Source organism: Chrysemys picta, chromosome 9 (genome assembly GCF_011386835.1).
Source record: "Chrysemys picta bellii isolate R12L10 chromosome 9, ASM1138683v2, whole genome shotgun sequence".
Taxonomy (NCBI): Eukaryota; Metazoa; Chordata; order Testudines; family Emydidae; genus Chrysemys; species Chrysemys picta.
In genome coordinates, this window is record NC_088799.1 from 58,048,494 (window position 1) to 58,067,120 (window position 18,627).

General features: G+C 46.9%; 2 protein-coding genes across 4 annotated transcripts in view; one reads left to right on the forward strand and one right to left on the reverse strand.

The window, feature by feature from the left end:
* Positions 1-18,627, forward strand: part of TMLHE (trimethyllysine hydroxylase, epsilon) — a 75,396-nt gene that overhangs the window by 41,501 nt on the left and 15,268 nt on the right. The gene's annotated exons all lie outside the window — the stretch shown is intronic.
* LOC101936747 (probable G-protein coupled receptor 34) lies at positions 6,063-7,223 on the reverse strand. Its single transcript, XM_005301318.3, has one exon. The coding sequence runs from the start codon at positions 7,210-7,212 to the stop codon at positions 6,187-6,189; it is 1,026 nt and encodes a 341-aa protein (XP_005301375.3). The 5' UTR covers positions 7,213-7,223; the 3' UTR covers positions 6,063-6,186.

Sequence of the window (18,627 nt, forward strand, 5' to 3'; positions counted from 1 at the left end):
ATGGGTGACTGCCTAGTAAGTTAGTCCTGCATAGAAGCAATTGATTGTATTACTGATGTGATTTCTCTGCAGTTCTTTTGTTCTGAATACATAGTACTTTGCTTAGCTGACTGGTGCCTCTCCCCCCCCCCCCCCCCCCCCCCCCCCACACACACACACACACACACACACACACACACACACACACACACACGAGAACAGGATGACAGGAGCTGAACTGAAGTCCGTCCTGCTGAAAGCATCACCGTGGATTGCAAGAATCTGCAGCCTAAATCCCCAGTCTGGAGAGAGAGAGAATTGAGACTATCCCAAGAAAGGTGACGGCTAGAGGTCTGAGGCTTACATAGGGTGCCCTTCAACAGGCCATGAAGGGGTCTGAGGTGCAGTTACATTGGGGACTGTGACATAGGTACTATCCAGTGTGAGTGTGGGTATATCACTCTGCCCCTGCAAGAGAATTAGATGAGGAGCTGGCCAAAGGCCCATGTGTCTCCAGCTTCATATTCTGGTGATAACAGGGCCTGGTCTGCCAAGGAGCTTGTGATCCAGGGCCTTTTGTGCCAGCTGGCCAGCCTGAGGGCATAGGGGGACATAAGGGTTATAGGGATCCCTGGGGTCTATTACCTACATACTAGTCTGCCACAGAATGCCGTGCAAGATCTCTGAGCACCTGTGTCACACTGGCTATCATAAGCATTGCAAGATGTATGTATGGGAAATCTGTGAGGAATTACATGTGTATATATACTGATGATGGTCTCTAGGTCTGAGAGCTAAGGCAGGTTACCAAAAGGTGACTCATATTCCTGCCCAGCATGGGCCAAGAGACGCTTCTCACTTGGGCTGGTCACCTGCATGAGTATCAGAGGTTCACAATGGATGCTCACTTGTAGTCTGAACAAAATGCTAATCAGTGGATTGGTTGGGGAGGGGTCAGAAAGAAACAAAACCAGCAGGGGCATCCTGTTTACAAGTAAAGACAAAGACCTTTTGGAACTCTCTGGGTGCAGCAGACAGATGCCAAGGGGAGAAGGGAAACTGCCAGTGGGTTTGCTTCAGGGAAAGAAATCTCAGCCAGGCTTGGCTGAAACCACTGGGAAGAACTTTAGGTGAGATGGGCTTCTTTCTACCGGAGGAGAACTTTCTAATTACATTTAGGCCCTAGAAAGCATATGATTTTATTTTATATGTAACCATTTGTCTACTAATTCTGCTTGCTGCTTCTCCAACCTCTCTCCTTTGTTAAATAAACTTCTTAGGTTTGCTATAAACATATCTAAGTGCTGCGTGTTAAGCCAAAGCTGTGCTGCAGGGTGTAGTCAGTAAGCTGTAGTGTATGGTTCCTTGGAGAACAGCAGGTCTGGTAATTCTGAGAGTGTCCACAGAAGCAGGGGTGGGATGCTACAGGGAAGCTTGGAGGGATTGGGGTTTGGAGTGTGCCTAGTGCTAACCTATAAAGGGAGAGCCTGTTTTTTTATCCCTGGGGTTTTGGGTCCCTGTTCTCTCTTGATCCTGGGGCATCTTTAACTTCTGTCAGGTCAGAAGCCTGGAGCTGGGCATGAGAGGCTACAAGTCAAGGTCTCCTCTTGACCTGCAGCATTCCCCAGTACCAACATTAAGGTGACCTGACACTCACCTGTCCCAAATGCTCTCACAAGAGAAAATTTAGTCCTCTCTTCATTTAGAAAATCCTATTGGAGCCATCACTGCACCTGCACTTCCTCCATCATTAGTCACTTTCTGGAACAAGAAGGCTAACGGCATATTGGGCTGCATTAGTAGGAGCACTGCCAGCAGATCGATGGAAGTGATTATTCCCCTCTATTCGGCACTGATGAGGCCACACCTGGAGTATTGTGTTCAGTTTTGGTCCCCCCACTACAGAAGGGATGTGGACAAAGTGGAGAGAGTCCAGCAGAGGGCAACAAAAATGATTAGGGGGCTAGGGTACATGACTTACGAGGAGAGGCTGAGGGAACTGGGGTTATTTAGTCTGCAGAAGAGAAGAGTGAGGGAGGATTTGATAGCAACCTTCAACTACCCAAAGGGTGGTTCCAAGAGGATGGAGCTAGGCTGTTCTCAGTGGTGGCAGATGACAGAACAAGAAGCAATGGTCTCAAATTACAGTGGGGGAGGTCTAGGTTGGATATTAGGAAACACTATTTCACTAGGCGGGTGGTGAAGCACTGAAGTGGGTTACCTAGGAAGGTGGTGGAATCTCCATCCTTAGAGTTTTTAAGGCCCGGCTTGAAAAGCCCTGGCTGGGATGATTTAGTTGGTGTTGGCCCTGCTTTGAGCAGGGGATTGGACTAGATGACCTCCTGAGTTCTCTTCCAACCCTAATCTTCTATGATTCAAGCAGTTGCTTGGCAGTGGGGACCTGTGCGCCAAGGTCTTTTTGCCCCCTGCCCAGGTGCTGGTGCCCCACCCTGGTGGCTGGCATACGTGCAGTATAGGACCCACAGCGGTTGGAAGGTGGAGCTGTTATCATCTGCTCCCAGGCAACAGGCCCAATCCCATGTGCCTGGTTGCTGCTCCAGCACTGCCTCTAGGTCCTGCTCTCACTTCCCTGTGTGTGCCCAGAGGTAGAAGCAGAGCCGGGCCCCGCTCTCATCTCTGTGAGATATTGGAGACCTCCTGGACTACAGTTGGAGGGCTTGGGTGGACCCCACAGTGTTCAGCCAGTGCATGGGGTTGCCCATTCTACTTTTCCCCAGTTGTGTGCTCCTAGAGGTGAGGGCAGCCTTGACCCCCACTGCTCTTGCTTATCCCAAATGGGTCCTGCAGGAGGATGCTCCCCACCCTCTCCTCACCTCAGGCCCCTTAGAGCTTGTCACTGGGCCCCCTGCTATGAAAGCTCTCCCAGCTGCCCCCAACACAATACCAGCTAGGCCACCTCTGAACCATGCCCTGAGAACATCTACATATGCTTGACTTCATGCCATCCACTTCCTTGCCCTCGTCTCCTGCCCTGACCCCAAATCGCAGGCCCTGCTGCCACCTACCCAGGGCCAGGAACCCCAGTGGGCCAATCTGTGCACCACTCTGGTTCCACGGCCCGCTGGGGATATTGGTTGGTGAACACAGATGCATACTTGACATGATTCATGGACTCTGACACCCATACCTTCTGCGCCAAGGGGGAGACCCTGGCACACCCTAGGGTGTGTCAGGCTGCAGCCCCTCTTCCAGCACTTTTCCCCTCCCCTGTTGATCCTAGCACACCTACGTGTGGCCCCACAAAGTCATAAGACCTCCTCATTGACCTTCTCCTGGCGCCAACCATCGCTCAAGCAGGAAGCAGGTGGATGGGTGGGGCTCTATTTCTGGTCCCTCATCAAATCACACCTGTGAGCAGAGTTCCACTGACTCCTTAGCCACCTGGGAGGAGCGTTGGGCACTGTCAGGGGTTCTCTGCTCAGCGTCCCTGGCTGGATCCCTGATTTTTTGTCCTCTGACCCTGGTTTTCCCTTGGTTGTCCCCAGAATTCAATCAGTGGTTCCTCCCCTTGGTTGAGGGAGCAGATCTTCAGTTGTCCCAGCCATCCCAACACCCGCAATAGATACACGCCAGTCCTTCCACCTCTGTGTTCACAAGGGTTTTCAAGCAAGTACTGTCAATCTAGGCAGAAGGCCATTCCACAGGGACACAAAAATCCAGGCCAGGTGCTGCATTTCTAACATGTCCCTGTGAACCTGGTCCTGAACTCAGTATCCTGGGCTGATGGTATAACCCAATGTGGCAATTCTTACCTTGTTGTGCTACATTAATATGCTAAGTTCCACCCATCCCTCCGCTGTAGGTAATTATTATCTGTGGGAAACTAACACACAGGCTAAGGGATATGCTCGAGGTCATGTAGCACATCTGTGGCAGAGCCAGAAATACAACCCAAAACTCCTAGTCTCTGCTTTCATTGCTAGACCACACTCCCTCTTATGACCTGAAGAGGAGAAGTGGGGCTCCGTGGGCCAAAGAAGTGCTAGGCAGTGTGGTAGAAGCTTTTTGGAAAAACAGACCAGACTAGACCTGAATTTCTAATGTAGTTTTTAAAATAAATAAATAAATAAAAATAAAAGAGGTAGAACAATATCCTGTTCTTTTGCAGGGTGAGGGAACCTTGGGCCTTTCTTACTTCTCATAAAAAAGCCAACAATTTTGCTGATTCTGATTTTGCTTTTCCTTTGCAGGTCACCTTTAAAGACCAATATTGTAAATAGTGCATGGGGCATCAGAGTCTGAGCTTGTCTTGGTTTTGAGAACTTAAACCACAAGCTCTTCCCTGTTGCAACATATTACAGGATCAGAAGCCCATGCTCTTGTCATAGCCTGAACACTTCTGCTAGTACCCTGGCGGCTGTGAGCTTCCTATTCAGTTGGCCAAATGCTAACTCCAGGGATACGTTGGCAGGGAATGGAATCGGTGCATGCAACTGACAATAGGAAATGTGAGACGTTTGTGGCCACCTGCTTAGTTCTTGGCAGGAGCTGTACAGAAATGGGAGGTTAACCTGGTGTAACAGACACTGGCACCAGAGAGAGAGGACTCAACTTGTCTTTATTTCAGATTACAGCGTTTGCACTGTTCCCTGGCCTGCCAATCTTCCCAACCTCCTCCTTCCCCCCAATATATTGGATGTGTTCACCCACTGCCCAAGTGTCACTCAGTTCCTGCTGCACCTCCTGCTCTTGCTGAATTTCCATCTGAGTGGGATGTGATGTCTATACAAGTCAGATCACTGACCCATCTATTTCCCCTTGACGTACGGTGGGATGGTGTTCTTGTGGCCTAGAAGTCACATCTTTTCCTTCTCTTCTCAGAATCCTCATAGCAGGGGTCCAGGGAGCCTGAGGAGGGGAAAGGCCCATGCCAGCATGCTCTCTCAAATGCCTCTAGTCCTTCTGCGCTCTGAGGAATATGCTCATGAACACAGCAAGACTTTGCAAGAACTGCAGCCTTGCTCTCTTCTGCACTCTCCTCCCCCAGCTCAAGGGGACTCAGTTAGTCCTCTCTTGCATTTGCTCTCTTGAACAGCTCTAGCCTAGAGGGCTGCAGTGTAAGAAGCGATAAAATAGTTATAATTTCTTTCCCAGTCTTCCTAGTAAGTCTCTGGCCCTGTCTACACTGTAGCAGCATAAATATGGCTCTGTGGTATCAGCACTTCCTACATCCACAGAACTGCCTTTCCATCGCTGTAGTTCACCTTCCGTTGACCTAGCTGTGGCTGCCCTGGAAGTTAGGTCAACCTTATGATGTGCTCAGGCTTGGGGGAAAAACCCAAGCAACCCAAACCTTCCCTCTGCCAGCCCCAGTCAACAACACCAAAACCTCCAGCATGACAGGGACCAGCCAGGCCAAATGTGAATGGGTGGTATTGTGGCACTGGCCTGGCAGCTAAACTCCTCCAACCCCCACCCCTGAGACATCTGCCATAACCACTGTAACAGGGCAGCCACCTCTGGAGCACCCCTTTGTGGCCAGAGGCCACTCAGCAGCACCCTGCCTCTGTGTCCCCTCTTGGTTGTTCAGTTACTCCACCATCATAGTCCGAAAGGTGATTAAAACACTCGCCTTCTGGGATCCAGTTTATTTAGTCTTTGCACAAACTAACCCTCCTGCCAGTTCAGTCTCTTCCCCCTGTCCCCTTGGTAGAGAGTCCTCAGAGCTGGGGCCCAATTCAAAGTCTCCAGGCCCCAACCTCCATGCATTGTCTCTCTCCCCTTGGGTAGGAAGTCCCCAGCCCTCCTCCCAGGAGCTAGGCACCAAGTCACCAGTCACTCCCAGGCTTTACCTGCCTGGAGTTCCACCTCCTGGTCAGGGTTTTCCCTGATGTCTCTACCACAGCCCCCTGGACTTTCCCTTCTCTTCAGCTTCCTGCTGTCCTCCAGCAGGTCCCGTCCAGGCTGTTAACATGGCACAGATGGGATGGAGCAGTTCCTTCAGTAATCAGGGCTGGCTGACCCCAAACCTCCAGCCCTTAAGGAGCAAGCCCCCATGTTTGTGTGGTTCACTGCTCTGGGCTGGCTGAGCTAAGCGTTGGTTGGTTTGTGTGTGTTTTGTTTTTATTTTAAGTAATGGTAATGGGAGCTGTTCTCCTATTTACAGACTGCAGATCACGTGCTCTGTCTAGTTTAAGGAAGATGTGGGCAGGCCAAGCTTCCCAGTGCCCAGGGCCTCAGAATTCTTTAATCCAGCCCTGGTTCTGTGATGGATTTACTGTGGTTTAGAGCCCCCTGATTCCTCAGAAGAGCTCTCTTCAGCTTGCCTTGGATGGCGCATAATACTGCTTTCCTGAAGCTGCTGGACAAGAAAAAGAAAATCACAGGGTCCAGGCAGCTGTTGAGAGCCGAGATGCACAGAACAAGCTCATTGGTGAGGTGGAGAGCCTGCTTCCACTGCGTGCTGGAGATGACATCCAGCTGAGCCAGAATGTATGGCACACGGACAAAGTGATAGGGGACAAAGCACACAGTGAAGATGACGAGGACCACAAAGGTCTTTGTGATGGCCCTGCTGCTTGTCCTTCTGCTCTGCTGCTGAACTTTCCCTGAGGAGACTTCATGGAGCTTGGCAGATATCTTGCCGTAAAAATAGAGGAAGAGCAGCAGGTGAATGAAGAAGGTAGCCACGGCGATCATGTTGAGGGCTGCCCCCAGTGGGCGTTTGCTCCTGAAGTGGAAGCACTTGTTGGCACAAGGTCTTTTTTCCCTAGTCTCGAAAAAGAAAGGCAGTGTGAAAATGGCATAGGTCAGCCAAACCACCCTCGCAGCTACTGTGCTGCAAGGCAGGGTGTGGATTTTAAACTGCTGGAGTGGCCGAATGATCTTCAGGTAGCGGTCCAGGCTGATCAGGCTGAGGAACATGATGCTGACGTACATGTTGAGGTAGAAGAAAGCACCAACTACCGTGCAGAGGATCAAAGGGCCACTCTGGTTTTGATAGGCCACCCGGAAGGGTAGGCAGAGGGAAAGCAGGAGGTCCGACAAAGCCAGGTTCCTCATGTACACTGTGATGGAGGTCTTCCTCTGCGTGTGGCGCCAGAACACCCAGAGGGCCAGCATGTTGCTGAGCAGGCTGATGATGAAGATGAGGGAGTACAACACAGGGAGGGTCACTGCAAGGAAGCCATCTTGGATCTCACAAACGGAGCTGTTTGTCTGAGGCTGTGTGAACTCAGTGGCAGGAAAAAGAGTACTCCAGGAGCCCATCATCTGCACTCCAGGGGTCTGGAAAGACAAGGGAATGTGCGGTTGTATGAATCCACAAACTTATTAGGTGTTCATTCACTTACGGGGTGAGCGGTGTATAGTTATTCATTCCCCATACTTAAGTGCCCATCACTGTGGTATCTGGGTGCACTGTGGCATTAGAAACCGAACGTCATTGGTGAAGCCAGCACACTAGGCACTGAGCCAAGGACCTGTAGGGCCAGAAGCACGAGTCTATACAGCTTGAGCTAAAGAGCCAGCCCCTGCATGCAGCTGCTGCTGTGACAGACTCACACCCTCTCTCCCAGAGCGAGCCACACACCACACTGCTCAGTGGATTGGTTACACTGAAGTGCCTGTGGGGAAGGCCCTGTCCTCCTCAGCAGATTGGCCACTTCTGGGTATTCTGAGTCCTGCCTCTAGGTGACAAAGAGGGGGCCTTTTGACCCCTTTTGCTCTTGCTCTGTAGTGCAGGCTGCTGTCCCAGATTGGATACTGGACTTGAGGTCCGATCCACTCTGGCAAGTCCTTTGTTCTTATTTTGGAGGTGAGATTTACTCAGCAGAAACGATGTGTATCCCATGCTTCTCAGGTAGAAGAACCAATGATAAAGCAGCATCTTTTTGAGGCTCATAAATTGGGGACAGCCTACATGAGGGTCATACACAGAGCCCCATCACTCTATATGCATCCGAAGAAGTGGGCTGTAGTCCACGAAAGCTTATGCTCAAATAAATTTGTTAGTCTCTAAGGTGCCACAAGTACTCCTGTTCTTTTTTTAGAGCCCCATCAGTTCAGTGCCTATGAATTCATGATGCAGACTAAGACCTTATTAATAGACGTGAGACTGTCTCGCTGCAGGAGGCTGGGTCAAGACCTCTAGAGTTTTACAGTGTTACAATCCCAGGGCTGCTACACTCCAGTACCATTCTCCTTGCCTCACCTTGGAAACCGCAACTCAGTATCGTTATTCTCTATTCTCCTCTCTGCAGCACCTCTCATTTAACCTCTGTGGGCCCACTCCTCTCCGAATGCCCATTTGTGCTCCTGGTGAGGATGAAGATAAAGAAGTAGATCGTTGGGACTAAGAGGCACCATCAAGGAGAGCAGCAAATCAAGCAGGTGTCACAGTATTTGCATCCAGATTGCACAGATTGGTTAGCTGCGAGCATTGTTATCCCTCCACCACTCAACTTGCATTCCCCAGCTGGTGACTCTGAGTGCAAGACAGCATTCATTATTTGTATGTTAGCAATGGCTAGAAGCCCCAGCTAGCATGGGACTCACTGCACTAAGCACTGTGCAAACACAAGGTGAGAGAATCCCTGCCCCAGAACATCTGCAATCTATGTAGGTCAGACAGACAAAGGGTGAGAGAATGGAAGGGTTGTTATCCCTGTTTTATCAAGGGGGAATCTGAAGTTCAGCCCTTTGTGCATTACCCTGAACATCAAACCTTTTCATTGTAAAACTCTCCATGTATTGGTTCAAGCCTGCCTCATACAGACCCTGCCACTCAGCTCCCTTCATCTAGTACTATCTGTCTGTTACTGTGCCAAGAACCTTCTCCTCCGCAAATCCTGACATCAGGAACAGCCTCCATGTGTCTTTCTATCTCCTAGGACTCCTCTTAGTTCAGCTCTCACCTCCAATTTAAACACCACCTTCCTCTCTGACCTGTGCTTCCTGTACTCTCTTTGCCATGGCCACTGGCGTGTGATGGGGAGACCCGTGTATTCACACTGCAGTGTCTTTGAAGCACTGTTTTACTCTGAGACACTCTTTGAACATAAAGAACATAAGAATGGCCCTACTGGGTCAGACCAAAGATCCATCTAGCCCAGTATCCTGTCTTCTGACAGTGGCCAGTGTCAGGTGCCCCAGAGAGAATAAACAGTACGAAGGAAGCTACACAAAAGGATGATGTATAGCACTGAGCTTACTGCTTGCTATTCATGCATCAGTCTGTCTGTCTCTCTTTCTCAGAGCACCAAGGTTGGCAGCGCTGGTTGGGCTCATGCTGGGTGATGGGTCCTCAGGGCTGACAGCTGCACTACGCCAGAGAATTTTTCAGAGGGTCTCCACTCTCAGATACTGTTCAGACCTGGACATGTGAACCCTTGGGTGGGAAAATAAAACTGAGCTCACTTGCTAAGGGATGCAATGCAGAGGGTCACCCCTCCTCTGAAAGGGAGCACATGTGCAAAGGAATGCAAACAGGAGAGTGTACAGGTTGGTGTGTATCTGCACATGCTCTTATAGAATTGGTGTGTGTTCAGATGTGTGTAAACGTACATGCATTGCAGATGTAAGCATGCTTATAAACCTGAGCCTGTCTGTATGCATGTGTATGGGGAGGGGCCTATATATTCTGAGATTTCATGGCTGTGAAATTCAGCTGCCCATGAATTGTACTCCACAGAGTCTGAGCTTTAATTTAAAAGACGTAAATTTCTGACCCTTAGAGTTATGAGGAAAATTTTCAAAACAGGAGCTAGCTGTGAACCAGTGTGTGACATCTCCCTGAGCCTGCAGCCAGACAGCTGCCCCACTAGCTCTGCAGTGTAGGGAGTGCTCCATTCATCCCAATGGGGTGTTGACACAGAAGCTGGACGACAACAGCCTTGCTAGTGTTTGCTATTTCACTGCTGAGTGTTTTAGCAGAAACTTTCCAGGAATGTGTTTATCTGTGGCTGCTGTATAGAGTGGCGAATGCTGGGGCATGCTGGCTCACTAGCTGCTGACACAGGCTGCAGAAGTAGGGAACTCAAGAGTCCAACCTCTCCCTGCCAAGTGTCAAGTCAGCTCCAGCTGAAATTACAAGGGGGAGGGGAAAATATGCATCCTCTCCCAGATGTCAAAGCCTTGGGGAAGGTCACACCCCCACACAAGGCCCTAACAACCTCCTCCACCTTCCGAGGAGCTAAAACCTCCAACCCTGCCCTCCCCCCCCCCCCCCCCCCCAGCATCTTCTGCAACACAGTTATCAACACACCCATCTCCAACACAAAGAAAACAGGGGGTGGGGGGGAGAAACCAGCCTAGACAATGACATTACTGTGAAATAGCGTGAGGGACACAGTGCTGACTGGATTCCCTGCTGTCATGTTTAATTTGTTTAAAACCTCAGACGCTTAGATCATTTGAATCAGTCACAGAGTTTCTGTCCTGCTGCACTGGGTGGATGTGGAACCCGGGCCAGTGTGTCACAGAGGACAGGCGTCCTTGTGCAGATCACTAGGCAAATGCAATGTGCAGGAGCAATCAGTTGCACACATACAAAATGGGAAATGAGTAATGACTGCCTAGGAAGGAGTACTCTGGAAAGGGATTCGGGAGTCAGAGTGGATCAAGTATCGGGGGTAGCCGTGTTAGTCTGTATCTGCAGAAACAACAAGGAGTCTGGTGGCACCTTAAAGACGAACAGATTTATTTGGGCATAAGCTTTCATGGGTAAAAAAACACTTCTTCAGATGCATGGAGTGAAAATTACAGATGCAGGCATTATATACTGACACATGAAGAGAAGGGAGTACCTTACAAGTGGAGAACCAGTGTTGACAGGGCCAATTCAATCAGGGTGGATGTGGTTCACTCCCAATCATTGATGAGGAGGTGTCAATTCCAGGGGAGGCAAAGCTGCTTTTGTAATGAGCCAGCCACTCCCAATCCCTATTCAAGCCCAAATTAATGGTGTTAAATTTGCAAATCAATTTTAGTTCTGCAGTTTCTCTTTGAAGTCTGTTTTTGAAGTTTTTTTGTTCAAGTATGGCTACTTTTAAATCTGTTATAGAATATCCAGGAAGATTGAAGTGTTCTCCTACTGGCTTTTGTATATTACCATTCCTGATGTCCGATTTGTGTCCATTTATTCTTTTATGTAGTGACTGTCCGGTTTGGCCAATGTACATGGCAGAGGGGCATTGCTGGCACATGATGGCATATATAACATTAGTAGACGTATAGGTGAATGATCCCCTGATGGTGTGGCTGATGTGGTTGGGTCCTCTGATGGTGTTGCTAGAGTAGATATGGGGACAGAGTAGGCAACGAGGTTTGGTACAGGGATTGTTTCCTGGGTTAGTAAAAAGAACAGGAGTACTTGTGGCACCTTAGAGACTAGCAAATTTATTTGAGCATAAGCTTTCGTGGGCTACATCCCACTTCTTCAGATGCATAGAATGGAACATATATTGAGGAGATATATATACACACACATACAGAGAGCATGAACAGGTGGGAGTTGTCTTACCAACTCTGAGAGGCCAATTAAGTAAGAGAAAAAAAACTTTTGAAGTGATAATCAAGATAGTCCAGTACAGACAGGTTGATAAGAAGTGTGAGAGTACTTACATGGGGAGATAGATTCAATGTTTGTAATGGCTGAGCCATTCCCAGTCTTTATTCAAACCTAAATTGAGTGTGTCTAATTTGCATATCAATTCGAGTTCAGCAGTTTCTCGTTGGAGAATCATAATACTCAAAAAGACCTGCAGGTGGCTATTTTACAACAGAAAAGCTTCAAAAATAGACTCCAAGGAGAAACTGCTGAACTCGAATTGATATGCAAATTAGACACAATCAATTTAGCTTATGCTCAAATAAATTTGTTAGTCTCTAAGGTGCCACAAGTACTCCTGTTCTTTTTGCGGATACAGACTAACACGGCTGCTACTCTGATTCCTGGGTTAGTGTTTCTGTGGTGTGGTGTGTAGTTGCTGGTGAGTATTTGCTTCAGGTTGCGGGGCTGTCTGTAAGCGAGGACTGGCCAGCCTCCCAAGGTCTGTGAGCGTGAGGGATAGGTTGTAAATCATTGATGATGTGCTGGAGAGGTTTTAACTGCGAACTGTAAGTGATGGCCAGTGGCGTTCTGTTATTTTCCTGGTTAGGCCTGTCCTGTAGTAGGTGACTTCTGAGTACCCGTCTCGCTCTGTCAATCTGTTTCCTCACTTCCCCAGGTGGGTAATGTAGTTTTAAGAATGCTTAATAAAGATCTTGTAGGTGTTTGTCTCTTTCTGAGAGATTGGAGCAAATTCAGTTGACACAAGAGATCCACTTCCTGAACATTACAGTGCAAATAAGTGATGGTCACATAAACATCACCCTATACCAGAAACCTACTGACCACTATACTTACCTACATGCCTCCAGCTTTCATCCAGGACACATCACACGATCCATTGTCTACAGCCAAGCCCTAAGATACACCCAAAGCAAATACTCACCAGCAACTACACACCACACCACAGAAACACTACCCCAGGAACCAATCCCTGTACCAAACCTCGTTGCCTACTCTGTCCCCATATCTACTCTAGCGACACCATCCGAGGACCCAACCACATCAGCCACACCATCAGGGGTTCATTCACCTGCACGTTTACTAATGTTATATATGCCATCATGTGCCAGCAATGCCCCTCTGCCATGTACATTGGCCAAACCGAACAGTTTCTACATAAAAGAATAAATGGACACAAATCGGACATCAGGAATGGTAACATACAAAAGCCAGTAGGAGAACACTTCAATCTTCCTGGACATTCTATAACAGGTTTAAAAGTAGCCATACTTGAACAAAAAAAACTTCAGAAATAGACTTCAAAGAGAAACTGCAGAACTAAAATTGATTTGCAAATTTAACACCATTAATTCGGGCTTGAATAGGGATTGGGAGTGGCTGGCTCCTTACAAAAGCAGCTTTGCCTCCCCTGGAATTGACACCTCCTCATCAATTACTGGGAGTGGACTACATCTACCCTGATTGAATTGGCCCTGTCAACACTGGTTCTCCACTTGTAAGGTACTCCCTTCTCTTCATGTGTCAGTATATAATGCCTGCATCTGTAATTTTCACTCCATGCATCTGAAGAAGTGTTTTTTTACCCATGAAAGCTTATGCCCAAATAAATCTGTTCGTCTTTAAGGTGCCACCAGACTCCTTGTTATAGTGGATCACAGTCTAACTATGAATCAACAATGTAACACTGTTGCAAAAAAAAAAAGTGAACAGCATTCTGGGATGTATTAGCAGGAGTGTTGTAAGCAAGACATGAGAAATAATTCTTCTGCTCTACTCTGCACTGATTAGGCCTCAGCTGGAGTATTGTGTCCAGTTCTGAGTGATACATTCAGGAAAGATGTGGACAAATTGGAGAAAATCCAGAGAAGCGCAACAAAAATTATTAAAGGTCTAGAAAACATGACCTATGAAGGAAGATTGGAAAATTTGAGTTTGTTTAGTCTGGAAAAGAGAAGACTGAGAGGGGACATGATAACAGTTTTCAAGTACATAAAAAGCTGTTGCAAGGAGGAGGGAGAAAAATTGCTGTAGTTAACCTCTAAGGATAGGACAAGAAGAAATGGGCTTAAATTGCAGCAAGGGAGGATTAGGTTGGACATTAGAAAAAACTTCCTGTCAGGGTGGTTAAGCACTGGCATAAATAGCCAAGGGAGGTTGTTGAATCTCCATCATTGGAGATTTTTAAGAGCAGGTTAGACAAATACCTGTCTGGATGGTCTAGATAATATTTAGTCCTGCCACGAGTGTAGGGGGTTGGACTAGATGACCTCTTGAGGTCCCTTCCAGTCCTACGATTCTATGTGGCTGTGAGTATGCGTGCACCAGTATGGCTGGGAGTGTCAGTATACCAACAAGTGTGTGACGCCTGGTGAGAGTCTGTATGTGTGTGTGAGAATATATACTGTCCTCTGTGTGTGTGTGTATGTGTAGCTGTAATCATTATATGACTAAGTGTGTGTATCAACTGACTTGTTTATAAGTATGTACTTATAACTGTGACCATCTTATGAGTGTGTGAGTACACTGTTCCATATATGTGTGCAAAGTGATGAGTACAAGCATCTGTCCCCAGCTGTTTCTATTAAGCTGGTACACTTTTCTCCCTACCTACCTGAGAAAATTCTGTTTCAATAAATCATAGCAGAAAAGACCATCCATGACTATTAACCAACCTCAGAGAATCCAGCCCTTGACAGAAACCGTAGAATGACTCAGCTCACCCCAAGAGTCACCGTGAAGACAGAAAAAGATGGGACAGCTTCACCTACCTCAGCAGCTCCTCTCTGATCCCCTGCTTGCTGTGATGGGGATTTCTGCTCTTTGTTCGTCCCCTTTCAACCTTTTTGTGGAGGTAGAATTTCCTGAAAGTGACACTTGCCTTCATTGGCCTGCCCTCCTCTCTCATATCTATATTGGTTGCTGCTGCTTCAGGTTTTTGCAAGGGGATGTGGCTTGATAGACCCAAAATGTAACCCGCAGCTTGCCGATCACTGGACGGGGGTGGGAGGGCTGCTGCGCACGAAGATCAGAATTGAAACCGCTTTCTTTACAGTGAAACTGACAAGATTAAAAACAAGTGCGTGGAGCTGGATGGGGTGTCACCTTAATAGCTGACTAGTGCTCAGAAATAAAGAGTTAGCTCAACTCAGCTAACCTGATTTACACCAGCGGAGGTTCTGGCCCATATAGCAAAATCCACCCTAACAGTGCTGGGGCCTGCTGAATGTAGCAGCTACTTACTGGCATGTAGGGCCCAATCCTGCTGGCTGCTGAGCACCTGCTTTGAGGTACATTGATATCAAAGGGAGTTGAGGACACTCTGAACCTGGCAAGAGGTGCTCAGCACTTCATGAGATTGGGGCCTTTTTTCTGCTGATGCAACTGTAGTGCACCCTGCTGTAACATCTTGGGAACACCCTTGTCACAGCCTGGTCCAGTTCCACTCTCTGAATGGACACCAGTCTGTTGTGATGAGATCTACCTGCTGATGATCCCTCTGGGTCTGTGCAGTGACTGCTCATTGTTCCTATCTCTGCTTCTCTCATGTGCAGACACCATCTCCAGGGATTTCCCTACACACACACCACCTCACGGATTTTCCATCACCTCCCCCTCCCCCCGGTGGTCAGCTAGTTACATCGCAGTGTTGCCAGTTTAGTCAGTTCGAAATCTGAATTGAAATCAAAACATTAATACACACTTTAAAAGCATGTTCAGCATATGATAAAATACATACCTGAAAAATCATAATAGGTTTGAAAAGAATGAACAAAGACTAGCTTCCTCACACAGCTGTTGTTTTTTATCATAATGTTGGCACATTCATTTCGGTGATGTTGGCCAAACTTATAATTTCAAATTATGATTTGCAACCAAGGTCTGAATAAGCTTTCCCCTGACAGCTAGTGATCAGCCAGGAATTGGGGGTGGGGTGGGGGGAGAGTTCAGGACCAGAATGTATTTACATGAACACATCTAGTTATCCTAGGTACCTAGGTATCCGGCAGATAGAACTGTGCTGCCCATGTGATCAATTTTGGCTGGTGGTGTGTCAGAAATCACTTTAGTACTGAATGCAGGGGGTGGTAAAACTTATTGTATGAGTAAAGGGCAGAAGGTCTTTACTTTGCCTGACTTGATTGAGGGGGTCACCTTCATTGCTTAATTTTTGCCAAGTCTGAGCCCCGGCACATCTAGGCTTTGCAGTTCATAGCCCCAGGACCTCTGATCTTGCTACAGCAGTGATGAATGTAAAAAACTTGCTTGAGCCCTGGCACCTCTTTCATTACAAATTAAGCACTGGTCACCCTCAACTGAACTGCACTCGCTAAGCAGGGGATTTGCATGCCAGATCCCAGTAGAGAGAGAGAGAGGGTGGGGGACAGGTGTTTTGCTTGGTGGTGTGGGCTCTGCCTAAGAGTCACAGGCACTATTTGACCTGCCCCTCTCCCCTATTTAAATATTTAGCTGATTATGCTCCATAGAGAGTATTTTGGTTTTTTTTATGTAACCACTACAGCTGAAATCGCTGATAACACTGCTCTACAGCCAAAATGCTTCTGAAATAAATGTAGTCAAACTTTACTAATTCTGGGTCACTGAGAATGAAAATGATTCTTAAAATTGTTGATTGGCTCTAGTTTTCAAGATATGCTATTGGGTCAGTATATACGACCCTTGACTTGGGAATGGCGGAGGATAAGTGAGTTATAAAGAGAAGGGATCTCAATTTAAACCAGAAATGACTAAACTACATCTTTGACTGGATCTATGAATAAATCTATGACTGGGACAGTACTTGCTTTTTAGGCAAAACAATGAATGATGCAATCTGAAGCTGGTATTGCATCATACATGATATGAATTGCATCATTTTATTCCTAGAAGTCACGGATGATGCAATCATAACGAAGCTTACATCACTCTGCTGAACAAATTGCCCTATATCAGCTCTAGAAATCATACAGTGTCATGCTCTCTTATTTGTCAGTGTTTGATTTTGCAAAGGGACACATTTCTGTTTAGCCAAAGTGAGCAGAGATGCCTCGTACTTGTGTGAACAGTGCAGATAACTTCTGCTATGTTTGTGGTGAAGTGACTTTTGCATCACAAAAGCGCAGTATAACCACTATGGTTAAGAAAGCCTATCACCTTTATTTTGGCTGCAAAATTGGAGATCAGGACAAGAGGTGGGCCCCACACATATGCTGCAACACTTGTGCAACAAATCTTCGTCAGTGGTTGAACAGGAAAAGGAAATCTATGCCTTTTGCAGTGCCAATGATTTGGAGAGAGCCAGCAGATCATACCAACAATTGTTACTTCTGCATGGTGCCTCCAGTTGGGAAAGGTGTGTCAAAGAAGAAAAAGTGGACTGTGCATTATCCAAACATTCCATCAGCTATACGCCCAGTACCCCACAGAGAAGGACTGCCGGTTCCTGATGCACCAGAATCATTCTCACTTAAGTCGGACGAGGAAGAGGAAAAGGAGGAAACTTCTGGTCCTGAACCATCAATGTCACAAGACCCACATTTTCTCCCATCCTCCTCCTCTGAACCACACCTCATAACACAAGGTGAACTGAATGACCTTGTCAGGGATTTGGAACTACCCAAGAGTAAGGCAGAGCTGTTGGGCTCCAAACTACAGCAGTGGAATCTCCTGGCAGGTGATGTTAGGGTTTCCATGTTCCGTGACCGTCAAAAGGATCTTGTCCCATTCTTCTTCATGGAAGGTGATCTTGTAGCCTGCAACAACATCGATGGTGTGATGGCAGCCCTCAACATCGTTCACGATCCAGATGAGTGGAGACTGTTCATTGATTCATCGAAGACGAGTCTTAAAGCTGTTTTACTGCATAATGGCAATGTTTTGCCCTCAATTCCAGTTGGTCATGCAGTCCATATGAAGGAAACCTATGACTACATGAAACAACTTTTGAGGTGCATAAACTATGACCAACATCAGTGGCAGCTTTTTGGCGATTTGAAGGTTGTTGCTCTCTTGCTTGGTCTACAGACTGGATACATAAAGTACTGCTATTTTCTCTGCGAATGGGATAGTCGTGCAAGAGATTCCCACTACATCAAGAAAGATTGGCCACTCTGACAGTCATTGGAGCCTGGGAGGAAAAGTGTTCAGCATCCACCAATTGTTGAATCAAGGAAGATTTTGTTACCACCCTTACACATCAAGCTGGGTCTGATGAAAAACTTTGTCAAGGCCATTGACAAAACACAAGCAGCTTTCAAGTACCTCTGTGGAAAATTTCCAAGGTTAAGTGAAGCTAAGATAAAGGAAGGTGTCTTTGTTGGTCCTCAGATTCGTGAACTTCTTTGAGATGATGCATTTGACCATGCACTGCGTGGCAAGGAAAAGACGGCATGGAAAGCCTTCCAGTTAGTGGCAATAAATTTTCTCGGAAACAACAAGGCAGACAACTACAGGTTGTTGATGGAAAACCTCCTCAAGGCATACAAAAGCCTTGGTTGCAACATGTCACTAAACGTACATTTTTTGCACTCTTGTCTAGATTTTTTTCCACCGAACTGCGGAGCAGTGAGCGACGAGCACGGCGAGCGATTTCACCAGGACATTGCAACAATGGAGAAACGCTATCAGGGCAAATGGAGCCCATCAATGCTTGCAGACTATTGCTGGACAGTGACAAGAGATGCTCCATTTAATGAATACAAGAGACAAGCCAAGAAGCGCCGAGTAGACACTGAATAGGACTAAACTATGTACATAATAGTTTTTTGCCTTTTGTTTCATAAAAATTTTTATTTATATAACCCTTTTGCTGATTTTTAAAGTGTTACATAAACAGGACAGGTGAAATATTATCATGTAAAGCAACCATAAACACATGAAAAGACCTAGGTTTACAATTTATGATTAAAACTCTACTATCTACACAATATACATAGACATAAAATGTATAAACTTAAATATCTTAGAAACAGTAGCCAATCAGTTGTTTTAATTGTCATATTTGAATTCAGCACATCAAAATACATAATAAATAGCACATTTTATCTCTGAAGCAGACGACTTCTCAAAAATTGTAGACCAGTATAATCAGGTCTAAGTGCTGACACCTGCTGCGGGAC

Bases quoted from the DNA above. Each gene is read 5' to 3' on its own strand.
- LOC101936747 (XM_005301318.3), bottom strand. From the start codon at position 7,212: ATGATGGGCTCCTGGAGTACTCTTTTTCCTGCCACTGAGTTCACACAG.